Source organism: Leuciscus leuciscus, assembly GCF_965113295.1.
Source record: "Leuciscus leuciscus genome assembly, chromosome: 11".
Lineage (NCBI taxonomy): Eukaryota > Metazoa > Chordata > Actinopteri > Cypriniformes > Leuciscidae > Leuciscus > Leuciscus leuciscus.
In genome coordinates this window covers 23,730,790-23,756,559 of record NC_138735.1, presented here as the reverse complement: position 1 = coordinate 23,756,559, position 25,770 = coordinate 23,730,790, and the positions used below count along the sequence as shown (strand labels likewise).

The window sequence follows — 25,770 nt, the reverse complement described above, 5'->3', positions numbered from 1 at the left end:
CCTTCATGTCTTTCTGGATCCATTGTTCCAAAACCCAAAAACTGATTTGGGCCCTTTTATCTGTCTATTGAAGGATCTGATTGATGTGTGTTCAATTTTGACTCTTAGTGTTTCCACTTGGGTAATTGTGTGCTAACTGAGCTGAAGCTGTGCTGACTTGAGTGAACAATATTGAATGCTAGTGCTTTGTACATGACAACATGGTCTAGGCAATGAGAAATTAAGGGATTTGTGTGTAGAGTTTTGCAGTGACAGTTCAACAAATCTGACTCATGTGTCAAAACAGGGAATAGTGTTTATAGTTTAGTGAAATGGGTGTGCTTTTTGATAAATGGCATTATGGTTTTGAAATTTTAGTTCAAAAGTCTGGTTATAGTGTTTAAGCAATCGAGAAAAACTGTAATATTTATCACTTAAATACGCTCTTAAATACGACATAATTTTTTTTAGTTTTTTTTTTTTTTACTTTTCAGCGCTGCAGGGTTTTTAATTCCCATCGTACGCAAAAAAACAAAACAACATTTGGCCAGGGCTTGTATTATTTGGTAGCCTATTATTGTCTTATTTGCCACGTGTGGTTTAAAAAAATAAATAAAAAAATAAAAAAATAAAATAAAATAAAATAAAATAAAATAAAATAAAATAAAATAAAATAAAATAAAATTAAATTAAATTAAATTAAATTAAATTAAATTAAATTAAATTAAATTAAATTAAATTAAATAAAACACACTTTCGGAATTGTGTCTTACTGAAAATACAGTGAATTATCATCATTTGTGTAAAATCCCGAGTTTGTTTTTATTCACTGATCCTAATGGAAAAATGAAGAAGCATAGATTAATGATGTAAAATGACAGAGCCCAGCTGCATGACATTCGGAAACTATTGTCTACTATCAGCCTAACAGGCTATCTCTCCTTGCAATGCTAGTAATTTAATGCACTCATGCTCATTGCTCACTTAAAGTGGCACTGACTTATCTGATGGGTAAATTAATAAATATAATAAAGCTAAACATTGTATCATTTATATCAGCAACATATTTCTTTATATCTCCCAGCCCTGAACTGTTCAATATTAAAGCTTATATTGGCCTATATTACTTTTTGTAAAGCTGCTTTAAATCGATGTGAATTGAGCGCTATACGGATAATTTTGACACTTGATATAGACCTAGGTAAAGGCTATAGCCTATATATCATGGCCACGAATGAAGAATTTGTTCCCCAATTTAGCAGCACGTAGGCTATATTACACGGCGGTCTGCCTGCATGAAGGCATTGTTTGTTGTACAGTAACTTCATCTAACTTAAGTCGTATTAACTGTTTAACTCGTAATTAAGTTAATCAAAACATTATCCAATTAAGTATTGAAATCGCCATGGTTATCACTTAATTTTTCTGTAGTATGGCCAAACAGTGTAGTAGATCATTCATAAACTCGTACATAAAGGAATGCACATGCTCATGCCTCAAGTGTCCACGGCAATAAGATTGCTGTATTATAAACCAATGAAATTGGGGGTGGGCGGATCGACACATGTAGCCCCGCCTTATTGTGTCGCCCCGCCCCAATCGTCCAGACTGCACTCTGGGGATACTCGATTGGGTTGACTAATGGCGCTTTTCCACTACACAGTACCAGCTCGCCTCGGCTCGCCTCGACTCGGCTCGCTTTTCGCTCCGTTTTCCATTGCAGATAGTACCTCCACAATAGTACCTGGCCGTCATAGCGACGCCGCAGGAAACTGCCGTGACTTAATCTTTTACGCGAGACGCGCGAGACACACCCGCTACCCACACACAAAGGACAATGGAGGAAATCGAGTGTATGCTGTTTTTGGATGTTTTTGTTTTTGCTGTTTTTTATTCAGGATACTCCGTCTGGCGCGTGCAATGATGACGCAGTGAATAGTGACTATTCTCTCTGACCAATCAGCAGTCTGCTGTGTTTCCACGTCACATTTTAGTATCGCCTCAGCTCGCCTTAGAACCTCGCTGGAGGTGGTACGAAAAAAAGTACCTGGAAGCAGGTACAGGTACAACTTTTACACAGTGGAAAACCAAACAGAGCCGAGTCGAGTCGAGTCGAGGCGAGCCGAGGCGAGCTGGTACTGTGTAGTGGAAAAGCGCCAAAAGTCAACCGGTGATTACTTGGCCAGCAATTAAACAAATGAAAGATGTTATGGAATTAAAACAAAAACAAAACAGAAACGAACATGAAGCAAATAACAACTTTGCATTCGTAAGATACACACATCCCCAAACAAGACATTCAAAAATTGGGAAGTTATATTATATTAATGTAACTATGGGCTTAGGTATCTTTAAAATACTTATTAATGACAGAGTTCCTCAAAATTACTTTTTTTTTAAAAAGTAGCGTAGGCCTACTCTGGCAGTTCCATGTGACATGGTAGCCTACTTTAATAGGCCTATACCATGGTTCTGAATGTCATTAAAAACATAATAACACGGTACTTGTTTTAGTATTGTCTATCAGTGTAACGAGCAGGTGTTGAACCTAATACAAATACAGTTTTCATCGCTGACAAAAGGTTGTTTCAGTGGACTTTATCTGGAGATCTTTTTTTGTTGTCGGTTTTGAGTTACGGTTTTACAGAGTGATGCGTCGCTCCAAACGATTCAGTGCCTGAGCGAGTTGCCCAAATGATTCAGACTCATGAACCGGTTCAATAGGGTCGGACCGTTGTGCTAACCTGTTACACCAATTTAAAGAACCGACTCACAAGAGTAATTCATTTACGAATCGGGCATGGCTAGTCCTGATTAGTTGTGATATCTAAACATTAAAACCAGGAGACAGGACATGATTGCTGAAATATTGTGTGGGGAAAATTATTCTTTCCTTGGCAAACGAAAAAGAGACTTTCTGGATAGACAAGGATTTAGCAGTCAAGTTTTACTTTACAAGACTTGGATCATATGCGCGAGTCAGCGCATAGCTACGACAAAACTTATTATCACCCTTTTGAATTCTGCACAGAATGTTATATTTTAAAGCAGAGGTCTTCAATCCTGCTCCTGGAGGGCCACTGTCCTGAAGAGTTTAGTTCCAACTTGCTCCAGCACACCTGCCTTTGTATTTTCAAGCTCTCCTGAAGAGCTTGATGAGCTGATTCAGGTGTGTTTGTTGCATTTATAGCATTTTATATTATAATTAAAAAAATAATAATTATGATCGTATTGTAAAATGTGAACTGTTATTAAACATATAATAAGTTCTTAATTTCGTTAGTTATAATAGACCAAAGTCAGGTTAGTGCCATATTTAATTTTTATTTTGTTTTTTTGACAGGAATGAAAATGAGGCTGTGAGGTCTAACCTAGTCTAACCTGAGCTCTTTCAATCAATGACGTTTCGTTGAAAGTTGTCGACTGACAGTCCCACTGACTGGCTGGAACAGATTGCCTACTATTCAGCAGCTGGTTAAACCCTTTTTAAAGGTACACTATGTAACTTTTGGCCTCTAGTGTATAAAAAACAAAGTTCTTGCTTTACAGACGAGAACAAACCTCAGTGGTTCTTGTAGAAGCTCAAACTTGCTGCGTAACACACAAGAATTAACAAGAATAATAAAAATGCCACCTCAACGTGGCTTTTACAACATTTCAAATCATAGACATAATAAATACATAGACGCCCTATTGGCCGCTGGATCGTACGTCAACAGCGCCGCCATACTGCGGAGGGCAACTTTCCCATACCTCTCATAACGAGAATTGAGAAAAATGTCTATTTCGTGTGCTGCTTGGGGCTTTACAAATCGCCACACAATTGAAAACAGGTCTCAGGGAATTACCTTTCACAAGCAAAACTGAAAATTTGTTTCTGGTTGCATTTCATTTACTATTTTTATTTTCAGAGGAGAAAGGCCGCGAAAATACTACTGTTATTGTGTCACGAAATTTAGTTTTAAGGGGTTTTCAGTCGACAATGTAGTTGTTTAAAGCTCAAATATGTGGTTTATTTATAAAGATAGCGCCTATTTAAAAATGTTATCTGACGGTTTAGGAGTTGTGAGATCCAGCGATCACCGGGCGCTCAGCGCTCATGTACCCCGCCGAGAACAGCCTTACCTCGGCTAGTGCTTGACGTTCGCCGCTGGATCTGATGTCTTTAGTCTAGTGGTTAAATATGAGAATAATTCGTCTTGTGTAGGCTATATATAACGGGCGATCTTTGGTCTCAATAATCTATCATTTGTTCCTTGGCAAATCGTTTTGGCTGAGGGCAAAGTGAAGTTTCATAACTTTAGTCTATTTAACTTTAACGTTGTAGCCTGCTGTATGTTTGACTGAATCGTTTACTTTATTTCTTGACTTGTAGCCTATAGCTTCTTATACCTTTTAAAAACTGAAATTTAACAAAAAGAGACAGGGTTGCGTCATTTTATTTTATATAGCCTATGTAAGAATATTTAAAAATATATAAATTTACATTATTTATTATTGTTATTATAATAATATACCACTTGCTATTATCAATCTATTATAGTTATGCTGTTAAATTATTGTACTATTCATAGTAACTATTTAATTTATTATTAACTTATAGACAGAATATGCTTTTTCCACAATAAGAAAACTTTATTTAATTTAATGTGAAAATTTTATTATATCTCAGTATGGGGGTGTTCACAATTCTTAACCAAGAATAAAAATAAAAAGCCAAATACATGACAAGCCTGAGCTTTGGCCATTCCTTATTAAAAAAATATTTTATAAGTCTAACTATCGAGATTTTAAATAACTACAGATGGAACTTTTTTGTACACCACATACAAACCACTGAAATCGGTTGATAAATGTAAATTTCTTTTTGGTTTTTATCCAGAAAAACCGCAGCTCACCTGTTTACTTGCATTTGATTACAGCGCAGTCTTGCCCTCCGCAAAATGGCGGACGCGTTGACCAAAGCGGCCAATAGGGCGTCTATGTATTTATTATGTCTGTTTCAAATCCCTTAATTCTCGCCATCTCCGAAAAGCCAAGGCAATGTTGATTCATGTTTTATTGCGAGCTCTGATGCAAATTCTCTTCTTAAAAGTTACATAGTCTACCTTTAACTTAAAACACAGTGTTTTAAAAATGTTCAACCGAGAACAAATGAAAAGTCTAAAAACCCAACAATATAAATTAATTATAAATTAAGATTTGACCAAAATAAGGTTTTGATAGATTATATATATAAAAAAAAAATGTATATGCCTAATGTCTGCAACATTTTTTGCATGCGCCACTTTTTCCATTTGAACATTTTGCACAAAGGAAGCATGTTGTGGTGTGATTTCACACCAGCCGAAGACACTTGTCAAATTGTTATAAGTTTCACTTTACTTTTGTAATACTGATGTCCTTTAGGTTGTATATATAGTTTTTTTTTTTTATTGTATAATGTAATAATATAATACACATGTTCACAGAGTTTACATTTAGTCATTTAGCAGACGCCTTTATCCAAAGCGACTTACAAATTAGGACAAAAATTCAGCGAGTCATCATAAAGAGGCAAAAACAACAACAACGCAAGAAGTGCTCAAAATACGAAGTTCAGGTATTATTCAGAGTAGCATAAGCCTGATAAGTGATGTTTCAAAGGGAAAGGATTTTTTTTTATTTTTTTTTTATTTTTTTTATAAGGTTAAGTGCTCACGGAAGAGATGGGTTTTCAGCTGTCTTTTGAATGTTGTCAGGGATTCTGCATTCCGGATGAGGGTGGGGAGAGCGTTCCACCAGCATGGAACTGTGAATGAGAATGTTCTGGAAAGTGATTTTGTGGCTTTCTGTGATGGAACCACGAGACGTCGCTCGTTGACCGATCGTAGGTGTCTGGTAGGGATGTAGACTCGTAGGAGTGAGTGAAAGTAGGAGGGAGCTGAGCCTGTGATGGATCTGTAAGCAAGCGTCAGTGCCTTGAACTTGATGCGAGCAGCGAGAGGTAGCCAGTGCAGAGAGGTGAACAGAGGAGTGACGTGGGCCCTCTTGGGCTCGTTGAAGACAAGACGAGCTGCAGCATTCTGGATCATCTGTAGGGGTTTGGTCGCACATGCTGGAAGTCCAGCCAGAAGAGCATTGCAGTAGTCGAGCCTAGAGATGACCAGGGCCTGGACGATAAGTTGCGTTGCATGCTCAGTTAGGAAAGGCCTGATCTTCCTGATGTTGTGCAGTGCAAACCTGCATGATCGAGCTGTCTTTGAAATGTGATCAGTGAAGGTCAGCTGGTCATCAAACGTTACTCCAAGATTTCTGACCGATCTTGATGGGGTGATTAATGATGACTCTAGCTGGATGGTGAAGTCGTGCTGTAGAGACGGATTGGCAGGGAGGACGAGAAGCTCAGTCTTTGCCAGGTTGAGCTGCAGGTGATGTTCCTTCATCCATGTGGAGATGTCCGCCAGACAGCTTGAGACCCGTGCAGCTACTGTGGGATCATCTGGTTGAAATGAGAGGAAGAGCTGCGTGTCATCAGCATAGCAGTGGTAGGAAAAACCGTGTGCCTGTATGATGTGTCCCAGTGATGTGGTGTAGATGGAGAAGAGGAGGGGACCAAGAACTGAACCCTGGGGAACACCTGTGGTCAGCTGATGTGCTCTGGATACCTCACCTCTCCATGCGACCTTGAAGGACCTACCTGTGAGATAGGACTCAAACCAGTGGAGTGAAGTTCCTGTGATGCCCAGTGATGAGAGGGTGGACAGAAGGATCTGATGATTCACAGTGTCGAAGGCAGCAGACAGATCCAGGAGAATGAGGACTGAAGATTTGGAAGCAGCTTTTGCGATCCGTAGGGCTTCTGTGACTGACAGTAATGCAGTCTCAGTTGAATGCCCTTTCTTGAAGCCAGACTGGTTGACATCCAGCTGGTTGTTTAGAGACAAGAAGGATGTTAGTTGGTTGAAGACAGCTCTTTCAAGTGTCTTCGCAATGAATGGTAGGAGAGAGATAGGTCTGTAATTCTCTACAAATGATGTGTTTAGCGTTGGTTTTTTGAGCAGTGGAGTAACCCGAGCATGCTTGAATGCTGTAGGGAAGGTGCCAGTATGGAGGGATGAGTTGATGATGTGTGTGAGTGATGGTAGAAGTGTGGGAGAGATGGCTTGTAGAAGGTGTGAGGGGATGGGGTCAAGAGGGCAGGTGGTAGGGTGACTGGAGAGGAGAAGTGTAGATACTTCTTCCTCGGTTAGCGAAGAAAAGGAGGACAGAGGGATATTGGCTATGGAAGGGGTCGGTCTGGGTTCCTGTGTGTGTGGAGCTGAGAACTGACTGCTGATAGCTGTTGTTTTGGTGGTGAAGAAGTTCGCAAAATCGTCAGCAGTTAAGGAGGAGGCGGGTGGTGGTGGAGGTGGACAGAGGAGAGAGTTGAATGTCTTGAAGAGTAATCGTGTGTTGGAGGAGCTGTTGATCTTGTTGTGGAAGTATGAAGATTTTGCAGCATGAACATCAACAGAAAAGGAAGAGAGGAGAGATTGATACATACTCAGGTCAGATGCGTCTTTTGATTTGTGCCATTTCCTCTCTGCTGCCCTGAGTTCGGTCCGGTGTTCCCGAAGAACCTCAGATAACCAGGGGTTAGAGGGAGTAGCGCGTGCTGGCCTGGAGGAGAGAGGGCAGATAATGTCTAGAGAAGAGATTAGAGTGGAGCATAAGGTGTCCGTTGCGGTATTCACATCCAGAGATGAGAATTGTGAGGGTGGGGGAAGAGAGGATGACACGGCAGAGGAAAGATGGGAGGGGGAAAGTGAGCGCAGGTTTCGTCTGAAAGTGACTGGTGGTGGGGGTGGTGGTGCAGGGGTAGAGAGTTGTAGACTGAAAGTAATGAGGAAATGATCTGAAACGTGGAGAGGTCTCACCAAGATGTTGTCTGTGGTGCAGTTGCGTGTGTAAACCAGGTCCAGTTGGTTGCCTGATTTGTGAGTACCTGCGGTGATGAGTCGTTTGAGATCGAAAGAGGCTAGGAGAGAGGTGAAGTCTGTTGCATGTGGCTTTTCGAGATGAATGTTGAAGTCACCGAAGACTAGAAGTGGGGTGCCGTCCTCAGGGAAAGTGGACAGCAGCACATCCAGCTCATCTACAAAGTTACCCAGCTGACCTGGGGGGCGATAAATGACTACAAAATGGATCTTAATGGGAGTTGTAAGTGTAATAGCATGATATTCAAATGAGTTGTTGTTGCATAGAGAAGAGAGCGCGGAGTATTTGCAATTGTTAGAAACGAGAAGCCCTCTACCCCCACCTCTCCCAGACTGGCGAGGGGAGTGGGAGAAGGAGAAATTGCTAGAGAGAGCAGCAGGGGTTGCTGAGTCTTCTGGACGAATCCAGGTCTCAGTCAGGCCCAAGATACTAAGAGTAGAATGAGATGCAAAGGCTGGAATGAAGTCAGCTTTATTGACTGCTGACTGACAATTCCATAGACCCACGGAAAGAGAGAGAGGAGTAAGTGAGGATGTAAGGATGGGACGCAGATTGGCAGTATTGCGCTGCCTATTGCGCGTGATGAAAGGACGTTGCCGAGAGATAACAGGAATGTATTGAAAGCACATGTTGATTAAGGTGAACAATAAGATAAGTAGAGGGAAGAAAAAGGGCAGAGGAGTACGTAAGTGGCTTTCTGGTGTCCTTGCTCGGTGGAGTCGCGCAGGTAGAGTCGCTGGTCTTTACCCGAGTCGGTCTTCACACGAGGAGGCTGAACGCTTCCGCTGACGCTTCCGCGACAGCGTGCAAATTACACAGATATACAGATAATGCTCTCACCGCTTGAGTGAGTACAGCTGTTTCGTTCGGCCAATTAAGTCAATAACGCGTAAATGTGTCAAATCGAAAGTGCTAGGAGCAAGTGCTTAAGTTACGTGCAAATTAGATTGCTATAAAAATTTAAATTTGTTTCACTCGCGGCTATTTCTCTAAAGTGCCAATGCGTCTAACTGAAATACAGAATTATGTGAAGTTAAAATGAGAAAATAAAAAGAGAATCGAAGATGGCCTTACCTTGACTAAAATACAACGCTGCAATAACGGGAGAACAGTGTATTCTAGAGAAAACCACTTGCGAGCTGCGTGCCTCTAGTATGCTGCCCGCTGGTTGATCTGTTTTGATACAGTTACTTAAAGGGGTGGTATAATGCCCTTTTCACAAGATGTAAAATAAATCTCTGATGTCCCCAGAGTGAGTGTGTGAAGTTTTAGCTCAAAATAACCCACAGATATTTTTATATAGCATGTTAAAGTTGTCACTTTTTGAGGGACAGCAAAAACACATTGTTTTGTATCTGGCCCTTTAAATGCAAATATGCTGCTGCTCCAGACACAGAGGGCGGGGTTTCAAGAGTGTGTTAGCAGCTCCGATTACCTCACGCAGACACACACTAAAGTAACAGAAACTGTTCTACCTTGAATTCATGTTGCTGATGTGGAGTTAACTATCTTCAGTTAGCATATTCTGTCATGCTAATCTATAAATCACTCATATAGGAACTGTTGTGAGATGCACACAGAGTGACTTTCTATGTCTTGTGTAAAGACGGATGCTACAGTTTGAGCTGACTCACAAATGTACTGGTCTACAACAACTCTTCCTCTTCTCAACATGGACTGCGTGTTCCCGGGGGCGGGGTTTATGTAAATTTTAGGGTTGGTGATGTCACTAACCCTGGAGGAATGTCATGTAGTCCCTACCAGCCATTTGTTGTAGTCCTTAAAAAACGATTTCTTTAAAAGCAAATATCTTCCTTTGCTTTGAACTTTGAGCATTGTAACTTTGCAGATATTGTTTATGCTCAAACAGCAACATTACACACTAAGTAGAGTTAGAAAAGTGAAATCATACTCAACCACCCCTTTTTTTTCCTCAGCTCATTCTTGCAAAAGAACAGTGACACAGCATCATCAGACTAGGGTGACTTGATGTCCCATTATTCAGTCCTGTATTTTACACTCCTTTCACATGTCCTGATTTGAGGCTTGACAAATTTCAGAGAAACCCTATGACGATACTCTTAAATCATTCCTGTCGTCCATGATTTGTCATATCAAATAATTAGAACATATAGCTAATCTTGCTGTGAAGCAACAACTGATATCTATAAATGTTTATTCTAAGAAAAAATAATAATTTTGTGCATATCATGTTGCAGAATGACTAACTATGGCGTAAGTTATTCCATTCGCTTTATTCATAGGAAGCATGAAGAAAGACAATACTTCCCTTTTTTCTGAGGACATAAAAAGCAACAGCGGCCCAAGAGCAGTAAACCATTTGTGGAATTTCACAGCACACAAGATCCCTCAGAAATCATGCACCTGTACTCAGCATCTCAACGACTGATGGTTATGATTTGTTTGGTTGCGTTCCTGTGTGCGTTTACATCAGGAGGTGAGTATCCTTCTCCTATTCTCCTACATTCTTCATGCAATCATTCTCCAATTATTTAAAAAAAAGTTTTATATTTCTTATCAGATTAGAAAACATTTTTATTATGTTTTTAGGCATAAATCTCACTAAATTCTTTTAGATTCATGCTTAAAACAAGAAAAAAAAGCATTTCCAGTGGTTTAAGAAAAATCTAAGATATGTTCTTTAAGTCTTAATATCTTGTGCAGTTTTGCTTCACATATAAAATGATCTTGTTTTATTGATTCTTACATATTTTAATGGAAAAAAGATTGGCTCTTTTTTTTCCGCAAGTGTTAGACGTTGAACAGTGTTATTTATACAACCAAACACCATCAATAGCTTTTGAAATCAAACTAAATGGGAAAACATTATTTATGAATGTTTTTCTCTGTTTTGCAGTGATCTCTCATGACCCTAAAAGGCCAATATGCTGCAAAGAGGATACGCTCACATTCGAAAAACCATCGATCAAAATCACAAAATGTTACATCTTTCCAGCAGTAGGCAAATGTGCTGCGGCTGTAGTGTAAGTCAGTCCAGCAACATTCAAAGGAAACTCTTTTTGTCAAAGAGCATTTTATTGTGCCAATATCTGCAGTCTAAATGCATTTCTCCATTTCATCTTTACAGGTTCACTGCTGAAAATAAATTGTACTGCATCGATCCTAAAGCTACATGGCTCACACAAAGGATGAAGCATCTAAAAAAGGTTAGAACTTACAGATACATTTTTTTTTAAACCTGTGGAGTGCGTAAGGAGTAATACAGAACAACTGAACTGAATATAATATGACAACCTCTTCTCGCAAGGTTTATACCAACACAATGTACTGTATACTGGCATATGTATCATGTAAAGGGCCACTTCATAACCTGTTTTTCTTCTGTTCTAATTCAACAGAGGGGTGTCATATGTGAAGATTATACTAAATCTTAAACGACACACATGGGGATTTGAACTTGGTCTTCACCAGCCACACTTTTCCGTTCGTGTCAGTCAGTCAAGCTACACTTTAATACACTCTCTTCTACGCTGGGAAAAACATGTTGAACATATTTCACAAGGAAACAATCTGTGGTTTGCTTTCACACTTAGCTGCTGTGCAGTCTAAGTCTGGTTATTCCTTTATCTTTTTATTTATTTTTGAAATATAAATGTCTTAGTTTTATTTATAATGCTTAATTTATAAACCTTTATTTTCTTTTTAGAATTGAATATATTACACAATTACAAGGAGTACTGTTTTTTTGTTTGTTCAATGCTTTATTTATTTTTTAACAAAGTAACATATTTATTTTCCTAATATTATTTCTCTTTTCTTCTCTAAATTATTACAAATATATCAGTTAAATGTCTTGAAGTGCTTACAAAAGTTTATTGGATGCATTATGAATGTAAACTTTAATAAAAATATTGTGGAATCATATTTAATACAAGATCGCTCATGTCATTTTATTTCTGGAATTTTGCTGATCTTTACCTTTGAACAAAGGCCTGAGGCCTACAACAATGAGAAGTTGTTAGTGACATCTTACAGACTGATTTGAAACCATCAGACCATAGGGAGGGACTTTGTGTGTAATCTGGGTGTAGTGTGTGTTTCTGAAGTAGGCTACCTGCAGAGATTTAACCCAGAGGTAATGGAGTAATGGAGTAATGGAGATGAACAAACACACACACACACACACACACACACACACACACGCACACACACACGCACGCGCACACGCACACGCACGCGCACACGCACACGCACGCGCACACGCACACGCACGCGCACACGCACGAGCACGCGCACGCGCACTAAATTATGTTTTATAACAAGGTTCGGGAGGAACACGTTCTAATGATCAAGCAATCAAGTCATTCTAACCAGCTGTCATCAATCAGTAATCAACAGGTCCACTCAATCAGCATGAGTTAAACCTATAAATATACGCAGTCGACTCACCCATATTCCTCGACAGTTTTCAGGATCCCTCCACCACCCCATCTCCTCACACTTGCATGGTTATCTTCCTAACCAGAGACGGGGGAGTACTCTGGGTTCGGGCCCAATTTCCGAGCTCGGAGCCCTCCCCCCGGACAGCATGCCAAATACACATAACCATTTACTCTCTGATCATTCGTAAGTGTGAACTCGTGAAAACCCTATGACTGTCAGATGAAACAGCAGAGTCATACGTTCCATTTCTCTACAACACTAATGATGGGAACTGTGCATCATCTTCCACCAGACTAATGACAGTCAAACATGTCTAAGAATGCTCATTTATTTAGTCAGTACACAGCATCTGAGAACAAACACACTCTCAGATTATGAAGCACGTTTATTTATGACCTCAGAACACGATCATGAAAGCATCGCAGCAAACGTGAAACATCACAACGTACTGTAATTAAATAATTACAGAATTTTCATTGTTGTTGAACTATCACTGACCACTTTTTGTTCTGTGTATCAGTTAATTTCTATTATATAGTTTAATATTGTTATTAATATAATATATTTAATATATTAATTTAATTTTTATATATATTTTATATTTTTGAAAATGGTCTTTCAGTGGTGGATGTGTTAAACTTTGTTATTAAAGGATGACAGTGTCTTGCATTTCAGAAGTATTTGACAGTTATGGAGAATATTGTGAAATGGAAAACTTGACCCATGCCATCGCACCGACTTGCAAAACTCCCCAACAAACCTCTTAGTTGAAATAACAGTATGACATCAGCTCTTTATTCCTATTTTGCTTCATTTAATTGGACAAATGGTCAATGTTACAAGATCAAATATATTTGAATCACTAAATTAAAAAACACTCTATTGACACACTGACTTGTCCTATTGGAATATTTAAAAAAACTAGCTTTTTTCACCATACATTGAATTTGTATTAATTAAATGACTGACAGTAAGGTTTGAAATTAAATATCATCTGAGAAGTTCATCAAATGCAGATCCCTGATCTACAATTATATATATTAATTTAGCAGATGACATTTACACCTACAACGACAATCTAATATACTACGAAAGCCAGATATGGTGATGAAACAAAACAATGATGAAATCATCTACAAAAATAAACGGACAGGATGTATAGCCCATGCAGTTTAAGTTCCGCTTTATTGACTATTTAAGGTGAACTAGTGAGAGTCTTGAATATATTCTCTCAGACACAAGCAGTGAAAGTTGAAGATCGACTGAGACAATGGAGACACAAAGGATCCTCATGAGGAGTTTGGCTGTTGTGGTTTTTGCATCTGTGATCTGGACTATAACAGGTAAAGTGCTTGAAACTGTTTGTATATTCTATCTATGCAAAATATTGAGATTTACCTTGTTCTTCAGTCCCAGTAGATGCTGTGGAGAAAGTGGTACCATGCTGCACTGCCATCTCCAGACTAACTCGAGAACAGTTGACTGATCCTATCATCGGTTTCAGGCTGCAAAACAAAGTCTTCCATGTCTGAAGGCCGTCGTGTAAGAATCCCAGTTCTTTTCTAAAGAAAACATGTCATGATTAGAGATCAACAGCATCTGATGCTAGATTTCTGTTTTAACTTTTTCATTCTCTTTAACAGGTTTAAGACTGAACGAGGAGAGTTCTGTCTTGATTTGAGACAACAATGGGTGCAGGAGGAAGTTAAGCTTTTGTAAGTTAAACCCAACAAGTGTGGTGAAACATACCTGAATTTTTAACAACATAATCTTATAAAGTGTTGCATATTTAGTATAGTATTCTTGTATTCACATTGTTGTTGTTTTTTTGTTTTTTTTTTGTTTTACAGAAGAGCTCAAAGAAACAAACGCCTGACTTCCACGCCACCGCCAGCATCATCTATCAGTAAACTCACTCCTGTGGGAGGATCTTCCCAATCAACTGACAGATCATGAATCATGAATGTCTAAAAGCAAACTCATAATGAGAACACATCTTGAAGTAGTTCCTTGTTTAAAAACATTTCTAAAGTTTAAGAGATTATGCTGTTGTATTTTGAAAAAAAATTAATGTGACGGTTAGTAAATTAGGTGTATTTAAATTGAATATTTAAAATGTATGTTGTCGAATACATATGATGTAGTTTGACAGTGACAGTTCTTAATTTATTACATTTATTCATACACTGAATAATAGTGAAACTGTTTTAGAACAAATGTGTTTAAATAAATTATTGGCTTATATATTATATTTCACATTGAAATATATTTCGCTCAATGTACTGGTAATGGACTGTGTTAAGAAGGGTGACGCAAGTCTGAGTGAAATTAAGACTGATTTCTATTAAAACAAACCTGGAAATTTTTGTGTTGATTATGCAAATGAACGAGTGCAATCTGAAACTACAAATAAACTATGATCAGCAACAACTGGTTTTGCTTGTGGTTGATGTTTCTGAATGTGTGCAAGAGGTCTCTGTCAGGAACGATGACACCTTTTCTCTTTAGCATCTTTATTCTTACATTAGCAGTTGGTTGATGACTATGTATGTCCTTCCTTGTGCTACTTATGTACATTTCATCCATAATCAAATGCTAATTTGTATGAATAAGTTGGTACTCTTATTATTGGTATCTTATGAAATTGAGTGTTGACAATGAAAAAGTCCTTTTCGATTTTTTTGTATGTATGTTTTGTTTTGTGAGTACAGTATGTATACGGTTAGAAGATGTCTGTCTCTCATGTGACCTTGTTATTTGTACACGCTGTGACTATACAAATCACAACATGTAAATAGGAAAATGTTGGCGTTATTTTGTCACTTATTGGGAGCAGTCGGGCCATATTTTTTTTATTTTTGTTTTTACAGATCGGGCTTTGGTCGGACTCGGGCTCATCTAGCTTCTCTCCTTTCATCGTGCCCATAATATACGTGCAGAGCGCAAGCTACTGTATGAAATATTGCTATATTGATAATATTATAAATATGCAACGCAATATGCGATTACGCGAGTAACGCGACGCGCGTGCAATGCATTAGGTGACAGTTGACCAGAGCATCAGGGAGAAGTTGGAGCGTGGGGAGTTACTAAAAGTTCCCAATACTTCAGGAAAAGCTGCATTTTGAAAGAGTTTTGATTTGATTACCACAACAAACAATGAGCCTGAAGCCTTTAACAGTGGATGCTATTCTTTTTCTTCACAACACTCGCGAATAAACAGTAAATGAGCATACTCAGTTCAACGGATTTTTATTTATTTATTATATTTTTATTATTTAACGTTTGCCAGTTGGTGAAGAGTTCTTTGAAACGTTGTTCTTCAGTAAAGTTACTTTACATCAAAAAAAGGTAGGCCGTAATCTTTATTTACTGCTGGATCACATTTGGCTAGCCTATATAATATTCTCTACTGCATGCTTATGCTTCACTGTAATGGACAGTCTGTATTAATATTTGTGGGCATAATTGTCGGTGGTGGTAGTTATGTTTGAGGCCTATAATAAAATGTTACCCAGTAGCGTGTATGTGTGTGCGTCTAGCAGAGACAGCGCGCATCAGAGAGCGTGCGTCAGAGAGAGCTTAAAGTGATATTGATGTTGGTCTCGAGTCGGGTTCGGGCTGAAAAATTGCAGACATTTTCGGGCTGGGGCCGGATTAGGGCTTGAACACCACGGGCCAGGTCTCGGTTAGGGCTGGATGTTTTGCCCCGTGCAGGGCTCTAGGCAGTATGCTAGCTGGAGCCGTTTACCTCCAGTCTTTGTGCTAAGCTAGGCTAGCCGTGGGTGCGTCAGACAGAGTTACAGCACGCACGGAGATGAGAAGGGTATGTATGGGGGACTCTGGGGGGATACGGTGAATAAGCTAAAGTCCCAAAAAGTCAGTGTGTTCCTTTAAACTAACATAATTTGTATTTATTTTTGATTTTTTCTGTTATATGTCACATTCAATCTGTCTTAGAAACATTTGATATTAAACAATACATAATGTGAGATGTGGTGGAAATGAGCGTGTGGTTGAAATTTTTATGAGGAAAAAAATAGTTGAAGACACACCTAGTTATAGATGACAAATATAAAATTACTTCTTGACAAACCATCAATAAATAAATGTCAACAAATCCATTGAGGTAAAGGACATCAAGTGGAGATCAACACATCAGCTTCAAGTTGTGTGTTTTCACCTGCAGAAACATAACCCCTAAACTAAACTACGTGTATTTGTGGTCTGTTATTGCATTTTTTTCTAAGAGGGAATATTGGTTTCTCATAAATTATGCTGACGGGTAAAACTGACTGTATTGTGGGTGAGAGGTGTGAATGCTTGAGAATTGATGATCACTCGATGCAATGCCTTCAAAAGGGTGGTGTTAAACTTGTGACGCATTATTCCTTCTGACTGCTATCGTACATCTCTTAAAAGATCTCCTCATAATAACAAACATACATAATCAACACCAACTAACTGACCAACACCTGTGATCTGGACACCGAGAGCTATGGCCTGGACTTCTAGATTCATCACCGTCACTGTTCTGGTCATCCTCATTGGATGCTTCACTGGTGCACTGGGCAACTGTAAGTAACTAAACATGCAGCACACAGTCAATGATACTGTTTCTGCTGATTATGAGAAACCTTTGGAAGAACCCTTAATTTGCAGGACATCATAATGCTGTGATTATGAATTCGACTGGTTTGTCACATGGGGTCTGCAGGCTACTCTTACTGGTTAGAGATGCAAAGGAAGTCAATATCCTGTCTTGAAAAATACCATATAAAAGGATATGAGTCTAGATAGCACCTTCAAAACAGAATCTACATCTTCCTCATCTGGTTTTGTGAATATTTTGAGCAAACATCATGCATCTCTGCTGGAAATTAGCTCTGATGATGATGGTTCTTGTGTGTGTTACTGAGCAGCAAGTCAACTGTAAGTTTTGGGATTTTTTTTATCATTGGATTTGTATTTTTATAAGAGCCGTACTCTTATACTGTACTGATTATTATGAATCTGCTGATTTTAATGAACTTTTTATATATTTACACTCATATTTTGCATTTATGATCCATTTAATTCACACCAACCTGCTTTCATAATCCAAAGGCATAGTCCACCCAAAGATGAAAATTCTGTCATCATTTACTCATCCTCATGTTGTTGACTTTCTTTCTTCTGTGGAAGACAAAAGAAGATATTTTAAAGAGAGTTAGAAGCTAAACAGTTTCTGTTTAAAAATACAATATAAGTCAATGGGAAATTTTTCAAAATATTGTTTTGTTCAGCAGAAGACTATCTCTTTAATGATGGTGAATCCATTACTATAGATTGTGTTTAGCTATAGCACAGTTTTGTTTTCGTTGATGGAGCCCTTATCAAGATCAAGATCGTCTTGTTTTCACACATACTGTATACAGTACGCACAGTACAAGTGCTTTGGAGATTTCAATCTCTGTCTCTCTTTCAGATCGTCGGCCCACTAGAGTTGGAGTGACTTGCTGTAAGGAAGTGTCGAAGGGAAGAATCCCTCCTGAAGTTAAACTGATTGGATACAGGCATCAGAATGCTCTGAGTCCGTGTGTGGATGCTATAGTGTAAGCTCTCTCTACACACATTTCACAGTTTTATATGCCTGATATTGTGTTCATTTCAGTGGTACTGTATATCTGTCCTGCAGATTCTACACAGAGAAAGACAAGTACTGCTCTGATCCAACAGCGCGCTGGATTCAATTCAGACTGAAAGGTACGAGCCTATATTAATATGACATCTTAATATGATGCTTATGTACTGATAAAAAACACTTATAATGTGATCATCTTTCCTCCAGGTCTGAAGGAGATTGAGGACTGAGCCAATGGAGGCCTAAAGATGCCGCAAATCTATCTATATCAATCCATCTATATATAAAAAAAAAGAGAATATATATTATGTAAGTTTATTTAATCAAAAAAAGCAAAGCTTATGTGAATGTTAAAAGATATTTCACTTAATTACTTTGTTTTATCTGCTTTAAAATTAAAATGCACTTTTGACAAAAACAAAATTAAACTGCTTATTCTTTCACACAAACATCCAGCCTTTTCTCTGAATCAGTTTGGACTGTATTTAATTATATTTAAGCTGAATCACTAAATAAATAGTTCACCAAAATAGGAACATTCTGTCATTCTTTACTCATCCTCGTGTCATTACAAATCAGAATTACTTTCTCTCTTCTGTGAGTAATGATACTTTTTCTTTTGAGTCCTTTTTGAGTTTGAAAGTTTCAGTCTCCATTGACTGTAATTGAATGGGGGGGGGAAACAGATCAGCATACTGATAGTTTGCCAATTATAAGATCATTTTTTGGGGTGAAATATTTTTCTACATACTACATATATTGTGTTTCAGTAAAAGAATGTGCGCCATTTGGTGGAGAAGAGCATTAAAGCACAGAGAAGGCCATACTTTGCCAGCAACTAAACAAATGAAAGATGTTATGTAATTCATAAAACAAAAACAGAAATGAACATGAAGCAAATAACAACTTTGCATACGTACGGTAGGCTACACACATCCCCAAACAAGACATTAAAAAATTGGGAAGTTATTTTATATTAATGTAACTATGGGCTTAGGTAGGCTATCTTTAAAATACTTATTAATCACACAGTTCCTCAAAATTACTTTTAAAAAAAGTAGCCTACTCTGGCAGTTCCATGTGACATGGTCAGAGGCGGCCTTACCTATGTTTCACCCGTTTCAATTGAAACGGGCCCCGCCCTCCAAGGGGGCCCCCAACAGAGCAGGAAAATCCCATTCATTTTCTCAATAGGATATTTATTTTCAGACATAATGTCTAAAGTGGTCTCCAACACGTCGCTCGCGAGAGTAGCTCGTGGCCTGATTGGAGGTAGCTCGCCAAGGGCCGTTCACATATCGCGTCTTTTGCACGCTCAAGTTCGTTATTTCAAATAATTGAAGCGACGCACTAATTTTTTCCAGGCGCCGCGCGAGTCAATATGAAGGATGGGGGTGCACCCAAACTACGGGTGTTTTTTTCTTCTCCGTAAATAAATCTTCTAGCAGAGCTACAGCAAGCGTTTATCGGTAGTGGAAATCCATTAGCTATTAAAACTTCTCTGTCGTTGTGGAGAGCGCATGCATGGTACATAGCAACGACAGACGCCACGGGAAAATCGGACCGAATTTTACTATTAATAATAAAAGATAAGCTAATGTGCATTGTAAATGTCAGTATTTTGTCTTTTTTGAATCATTCTTTTTATAAAAATGATTTAAAGGCTGAAATATGCGAGGTTTATCTTTTTATAAAAACTTTTTTGTCAAAACTTTATTTGAACTTGTACATGTTAGTAGATAACATGTTGCAAGACACTCCTTTCAAATTTGGCCATCATTTTTAATGTTACTATTTTAATGTTTATGCAAACAAAAAGTGCATATTGATGGTAAGTTTATTTGTTATTTGCTGGTTTTCGACATAAAACTTGGTGAATTGATTTTATTGTGTAGTATTAGTACTTTTCGAACAGGATTATGTGATAACCATGCTCATTTTGGTCACTATAATCATGAAATTACATGTTCATACCATTTCATCTCTAGTTATGATGCACTATAAAATCAACAATAATTATGTGTTTTTACAGTATAATATTTTTTTTATATGTCAATTAAGGGTGACATATATAGGCCTAGGAGTTATGAGACATTATTTAAGAGATTTAATTATTGCATATAGCTCTCGGCCACTTTCATTTTTAAAAAGTAGCTAAAAAAGGTTGGAGACCCCTAAACCATCCAAGTTAGATTGACCATGAGCTACGAGGCTGTGAAACGAAAGTTTCTGCTCCTATAAAAGCCACAAAGTATAAAAATCAACCTTGTTATTTGCGATCTTCTGGAGAAATACTACACTACCCATAATTCTAAGCAAAACTTAGTTGTTTAGAAGAACACCAGGAGGTACGTTGTTAACGAATCTTATAGTATATTGTTTTATTGTGTATTAAGTGGAATACATCAAATTGTCTTTACTGCGTCTGCATGCTTAAAGTGATTCTCAGTTGTAGCGGGTATGGGTGAATATACGATTTAATATTAATGGCGTGCATCAAAATCTTTTGTTTATTTGTGATAATCTTAGCACTTTAGTATTATTGCCTAACCTGTATTATGACTGATATTTGACGAACTGCTTTGTTCCTTTTTTGTAAGTTTTGGACAAAAGCGTCTTCTAAATAATAATAATAATTATTATTATTATTTGTGTTTAACTATAAATGAGTTCACTTAGTAATACAGTAATATGTTTGTCATAAAATAATTGATGCTTTATTTTTATAGGCTAACCTAACCTTTTACAGTTTGGGATAAAATAGGCCTACATTTTTTGCATAATTTTTGCTTAAATAAAGCGTTCATAAATTATTTTATGATAAACATATTACTGTCTTAAGTGAACTCATTTATAGTTATAAACTTTAATAATAATAATAATAATTATTATTATTATTACATTTTATAGGCTACATTAGAAGACGCTTTCGTCCAAAACTTACAAAAAAGGAACAAAGCAATTCGTCAAATATACCGTACTACCGTGCTAAGATTACCACAAATAAACAAAAGATTTTGATGCACGCCATTCATATTAAATCGTATATTCACCCATACCCGCTACAACTAGAATCACTTTAAGCATGCAGACGCAAAGACAATTTGATGTATTCCACTTAATACACAATAAAACAATATACTATAAGATTCGTTAACAACGTACCTCCTGGTGTTCTTCTAAAATGAGGGTGAGCCACAAATCCGTGAGTACAGTTTACAAACCCGTGGGAACGGATTGCGAAAGCGTGAGCACGGTTTATGAATTTGTGGGTACAGATTGCAAACTGAAGGCACGGTTTACAAGTCTGAGAGCGCGGAATAGAAACTCGTGGGTACGGTTTATTAATCCGTGGGCACGATTTGTTAAACCGAGGGTACGGTTTATAAACTGGGCGCACGGATTGCAAAACCGTCGCCACGGATTTTTTTTTTTTTTTTACTCACACAGTTGACTTCCCGGGCTCCGTAATAATTCAAGTTGAGGGGATGTTTTAGCTGTTTTTTTTTTTTTTTTTAAGTCAGTCCAGACAGCTGAAAATATACTGTGCAAATCAATTAAGCAGTGAAGTTGCCCTGCGTGAAAGGGCGAGCATTATTCCAACGTAAAACGCTGTATTGTATATAGTTTTAATCAAATAAGGTTGGATTATTTCTATGTTGAGCTGCCTGTTAATGAAGCTGAAAGTGCACGTAATAAAATAATATGATGCAAACCAACAGGAATCCTTGCTTTTTCTGCTCTATTATGTTTATATTTTATGTGGGTAGGGCCCCATATTAGTTATTGAAACGGGCCCCCAGATGCTTAAGGCCGCCCCTGGACATGGTAGCCTACTTTAATAGGCCTATACCATGGTTCTGAATGTCATTAAAAACGTAATAACACGGTACTTGTTTTAGTATTTTCTTGTACTATCAGTGTTTTGGTACTCTTTGTGGTGAGAAAATGTATTGACCTCGTTCACAAGACGCTGCACGAGCAGGTGTTGAACCTAATACAAATACAGTTTTCATCGCTGACAAACGCGATATGGCGATTATAAAGGCTGTTTCTGTTGACTTTATCAGGAGATCTTTTCTGTTGTCGGTTTTGAGTTACGGTTTTACAGAGTGACGCGTCGCTCCAAACAATTCAGTGCCTGAGCGAGTTGCCCGAATGATTCAGACTCATGAACCGGTTCAATAGGGTCGGACCGTTGTGCTAACCTGTTACACCAATTTAAAGAACCGACTCACAAGAGTAATTCATTTACGAATCGGGCATGGCCAGTCCTGATTAGTTGTGATATCTAAACATTAAAAACAGGAGACAGGACATGATTGCTGAAATATTGTGAGGGGAAAATGAATCTTTCTTTGGCAAACGGCAGTCTTTCTGGATAGACAAGGATTTAGCAGTTAAGTTTTACTAGACTCGGTTTAGGCGCTGATCCAATTCAATTCAGACTGAAAGGTGTGACACTATATTACTGTAATATGACATCGTAATATGATGCTTATGTATTGATAAAAACACTTATAACGTTTCTCCAGGTCTGAAGGAGATTGAGGACTGAGCCAATGGAGGCCTAAAGATGCTATCTATAGGCTATATCAATCCATCTATCTTAAAAAAAAAAAGAGAATATATCATGCAAGTTTATTTAATCAAAAAAGCACTAGATACCCTTTTAGCTTATGTGAATGTTAAAAGATGTTTCACTTAATTGCTTTGTTTTATCTGCTTTAAAATTAAAATGCACTTTTGGAAGAAAAAAAATTAAACTGTGCTTATTCTTTCACACAAACATCCAGCCTTTTCTCTGTAACAGTTTGGACTATAATTATATTTAAGCTGAATCATTAAATAAATAGTTCACCCAAATAGGAAAATTTTGTCATTATTTATTTACTATCCTCGTGTCATTACAAATCAGAATTACTTTCTCTCTTCTGTGGGCTAATGATACTTTTTCTTTTACGTCCTTTTTGAGTTAGTAATATTTCTCTACATAGGCCTACTTTGTGTTTCAGTAATAGAATGTGCGCCATCTAGTGGAGAACAGCAATTCATGCACAGAGAAGGTCATGCAATTTATCAGCCGATTTGGGTTGACATAGACAAAGTACCAGTGTTTATTTGGCTAGCAACTAAACAAATGAAAGATGTTATGGAATTTATGAAACAAAAACAGAAATGAACATGAAGCAAATAACAACTTTGTATGTACGGTAGCCTCTACATCTCCAAACAAGACATTCAGGAAGTTTTATTTCATTAAAGGTGCTCTAAGCTATGCTGGGTGACCTCACTTCTTGTTGACGTTCGAAGTATTGTCAAACAAAACGGAGGCTAGCTCGACCCCTCCTCCTCATGCCATCTCCTCCCCCTCCCTTCCGTGGATTTAGAAAAAAACAAACTGGATTTACCCACCTGTCCAGCAAAAACAGAGCCTCCAGGGCCCGGTTTTTCAAAAGGTTTAATCCAGATAAAATTGATCCGGATTTAGTAATCCTTTTTTTTGCGATCCGTGATCACGTAATCCAGCTTACTTTTGAGCCAGTTTTTCAAAGCAACATCGGATTGGATCAATCTGATCCGGATAGGAACTTTTCAGGATCACCAAATCTGGAGAACCAGTGCTCAAACAGGATAGGAAATCACAATGTAGAACTATAGATATGTAAAGAGCAACAAGTAGAATAGCCAGTGTGGGGTCAATATAAGTTTATTTTTATTTGAAATGAAAACACACACATTTAAAAAAAAAAAGCAAGATGTGCAATTGAGCGTTTAAATGGAGTTCTTAAGAGGCGCTTTGCATGCCTTAACTACCTGAGAGCGAAACCACAGAAAGCATGCAACATAACCCTTGCCTGTATTGTCCTGCACAACATCGCTACTAAGCGCAATGTCCCTCTCTGTGCTGACAATGATGCACCTGAGCCCCTTGGAGACCCTAACCAACCTCCTGCATTCTGCCAGAACGAGCAAACAGGATGTGCAACAAGGAACGCGTAATAGTTAGACACTATTTCTGATTTGGATTTGTTTTGGATTTCAAAAATCAGTGATTGCCATTCTTTGCATTTTTTTTGGTTATTCTGTAATCATTGCATGCATCACTAATAAATATTTTAAAAACAAAAATATTTTCGATTGTGATGAATATATATATCAGTTAGTGACAGAATAAAATGTATTGTTTTTGGTCAATTTTGACAGCTGTTTGCGGGATTATTTTATGAGGCCAAACTCTTTCTACTTTGCTGTAGGCCTATACTGAAAGGCTGAATACGTTAAAGCCTACCTAATTACTGTAGCCTGACGGATGAACAAATAAAATTAAAACCTTAAAAAATTAAATTAAAAATATGAATAAATAGGATATCTTGTAAGATACTGCATGATCCAAATATAGTATTATTTGATACATTTTTAAAGATTTCATTATATTTTGGGCATGAAATCCACGCTGAATCCACCCTTCTGATGGGATCAGTTTAATCCAGATTTTTTGGATCAAAGTGATCCAAATCCTACAAAAAAGTTCTGAAAAACCCAAACTAAAGGTTTGATCCGGATCAAAACCAAGATTGGATTACATGATCTAATCCGATTATGTAATCCGTTTTTTCTTTTGAAAAACCCATTTTCAAGATTTGATCCAATCCGTTATCCAAAATCCTAGTGGATTACTTTTGAAAAACCGGGCCCTGAATGTCGAATTGGAAGCCCTTCTGCCGGCGGAGTTCTCGCGGCTCGCCACCTTTTGAACGCTTTTCCGATGTAAATTCGGGACTTCACGTTCCTTCTCCTTTTCCCTATATTCTTTGTTATTTGTTCATCGGAACATCGTCTCTTTGGTCGCGTGTCGGCCATATCAAAATTCAAGAGAATATCAAATTTTAACGTTAGTCGTTGTCTAGGACATCTCTCCTCTAGCTAATTTCCCTCTTCATGCTTCTCTCTCCTCCACTCCCCACACCCCCCTTCATGTGCACGCGCACTAACCCCCCAACCCCCACCCCCAAATCATTCTTGTCGGTTATTGGCTGGAACACTGTTTGTTATGTTTCGTGGCCAGTTTGTTTTTCTTGCCGTTTGTGGAGCCTGGGCTGTCTATAGAGACTGCGTTTTTTTACAGTGTGTTCAGGGGACAGGCAGCTAGCAGATAGTGAGGAAATGTTTGCTGGATGTGACAAAAACATTTCTATAAAATACTTATTAATGACACAGTTCTTCAAAATTACCTTAAAAAAAAAGTAGCCTACTCTGGCATTCCATGTGACATGGTTACCCACTTTAATAGGCCTATACCATGGTTCTGAATGTCATTTAAAAACATAAACACAGAACTATTTTCTTGTACTATCAGTGTTTTGGTACTCTTTGTGGTGAGAAAATGTATTTACCTCGTTCACAAGACGCTGCACGAGCAGGTGTTGAACCTAATACAAATAGGCCTACAGTTTTCATCGCTGACAAACGCGATAAGTCATTCTACAGTTTGTTTCTGTTGACTTCATGTGGATATCTTTTTTTGTTGTCTGTTTTCAGTTACAGTTTAACTGAGTGACAAGCATAGACTGGTGACAAGTCGCTCCAAACGATTCAGTACCTGAGCGAATTACCCGAATGATTCAGACTCATGAACCGGTTCAATAGGGTCGGACTGTTGTGCTAACCCGTTACACCAATTCAAAGAACCGACTCACAAGAGTAATTCATTTACGAATCGGGCATGGCCAGTTCTGATTAGTTGTGATATCTACACATTAAAACCGGGAGACAGGACAGGA

The 25,770-nt window shown here is 38.0% G+C and overlaps 3 protein-coding genes across 14 annotated transcripts in view; 2 read left to right on the top strand and 1 right to left on the bottom strand.

Moving 5' to 3' along the window:
• The window catches only part of LOC309509691 (eotaxin-like), a 243,725-nt gene extending 228,932 nt beyond the window's left edge, over positions 1-14,793 (top strand). For 6 of the 11 annotated variants that reach the window (XR_014210000.1, XM_082184496.1, XM_082184495.1 and 3 more), the window contains 2 exons: positions 14,007-14,078; positions 14,214-14,793. Coding sequence is in view for 6 of the 11 variants with exons in the window: in XM_082184496.1 (XP_082040622.1) it covers positions 14,007-14,078; positions 14,214-14,319 (178 nt within the window). In the remaining 5 variants the exon portion in view is untranslated. Of the gene's footprint in view, positions 1-10,057; positions 10,397-10,816; positions 10,944-11,047; positions 11,127-11,318; positions 12,056-13,038; positions 13,707-13,773; positions 14,079-14,213 lie in introns of those variants that run through there. The other 5 variants (XR_014210002.1, XR_014210001.1, XR_014209998.1 and 2 more) reach the window with 5 other exon arrangements.
• The window catches only part of LOC309509686 (uncharacterized protein), a 65,274-nt gene continuing 53,265 nt past the window's right edge, over positions 13,762-25,770 (bottom strand). Inside the window, exons 7-8 of the mRNA XM_082184476.1 lie at positions 17,451-17,538; positions 13,762-13,925 (exon numbers count right to left, since the gene is read on the bottom strand). The gene's annotated coding sequence lies outside the window, so the exon portion shown is untranslated. The remainder of the gene's footprint in view (positions 13,926-17,450; positions 17,539-25,770) is intronic.
• On the top strand, positions 16,743-18,435 carry LOC309509696 (C-C motif chemokine 8-like). 2 transcript variants are annotated; one of them, XM_082184508.1, is made up of 4 exons: positions 16,743-16,940; positions 17,831-17,957; positions 18,041-18,108; positions 18,194-18,435. In XM_082184508.1, the coding sequence occupies exons 1-4, from the start codon at positions 16,862-16,864 to the stop codon at positions 18,214-18,216; spliced, it is 297 nt and encodes a 98-aa protein (XP_082040634.1). In that variant the 5' UTR covers positions 16,743-16,861; the 3' UTR covers positions 18,217-18,435. The 2 variants fall into 2 exon arrangements, with proteins under 2 accessions (XP_082040634.1, XP_082040635.1); XM_082184509.1 differs by lacking the exon at positions 16,743-16,940 and adding an exon at positions 17,039-17,295.

What these genes read in the sequence shown, in the direction of transcription:
- LOC309509696 (XM_082184508.1), top strand. Translation starts at nt 16,862, where the DNA reads ATGGCCTGGACTTCTAGATTCATCACCGTCACTGTTCTGGTCATCCTC. An exon ending in CCGTGTGTGGATGCTATAGT is followed by an intron (nt 17,958 to 18,040) that starts GTAAGCTCTCTC and finishes TCTGTCCTGCAG; the next exon opens with ATTCTACACAGAGAAAGACA. An exon ending in GATTCAATTCAGACTGAAAG is followed by an intron (nt 18,109 to 18,193) that starts GTACGAGCCTAT and finishes TCTTTCCTCCAG; the next exon opens with GTCTGAAGGAGATTGAGGAC.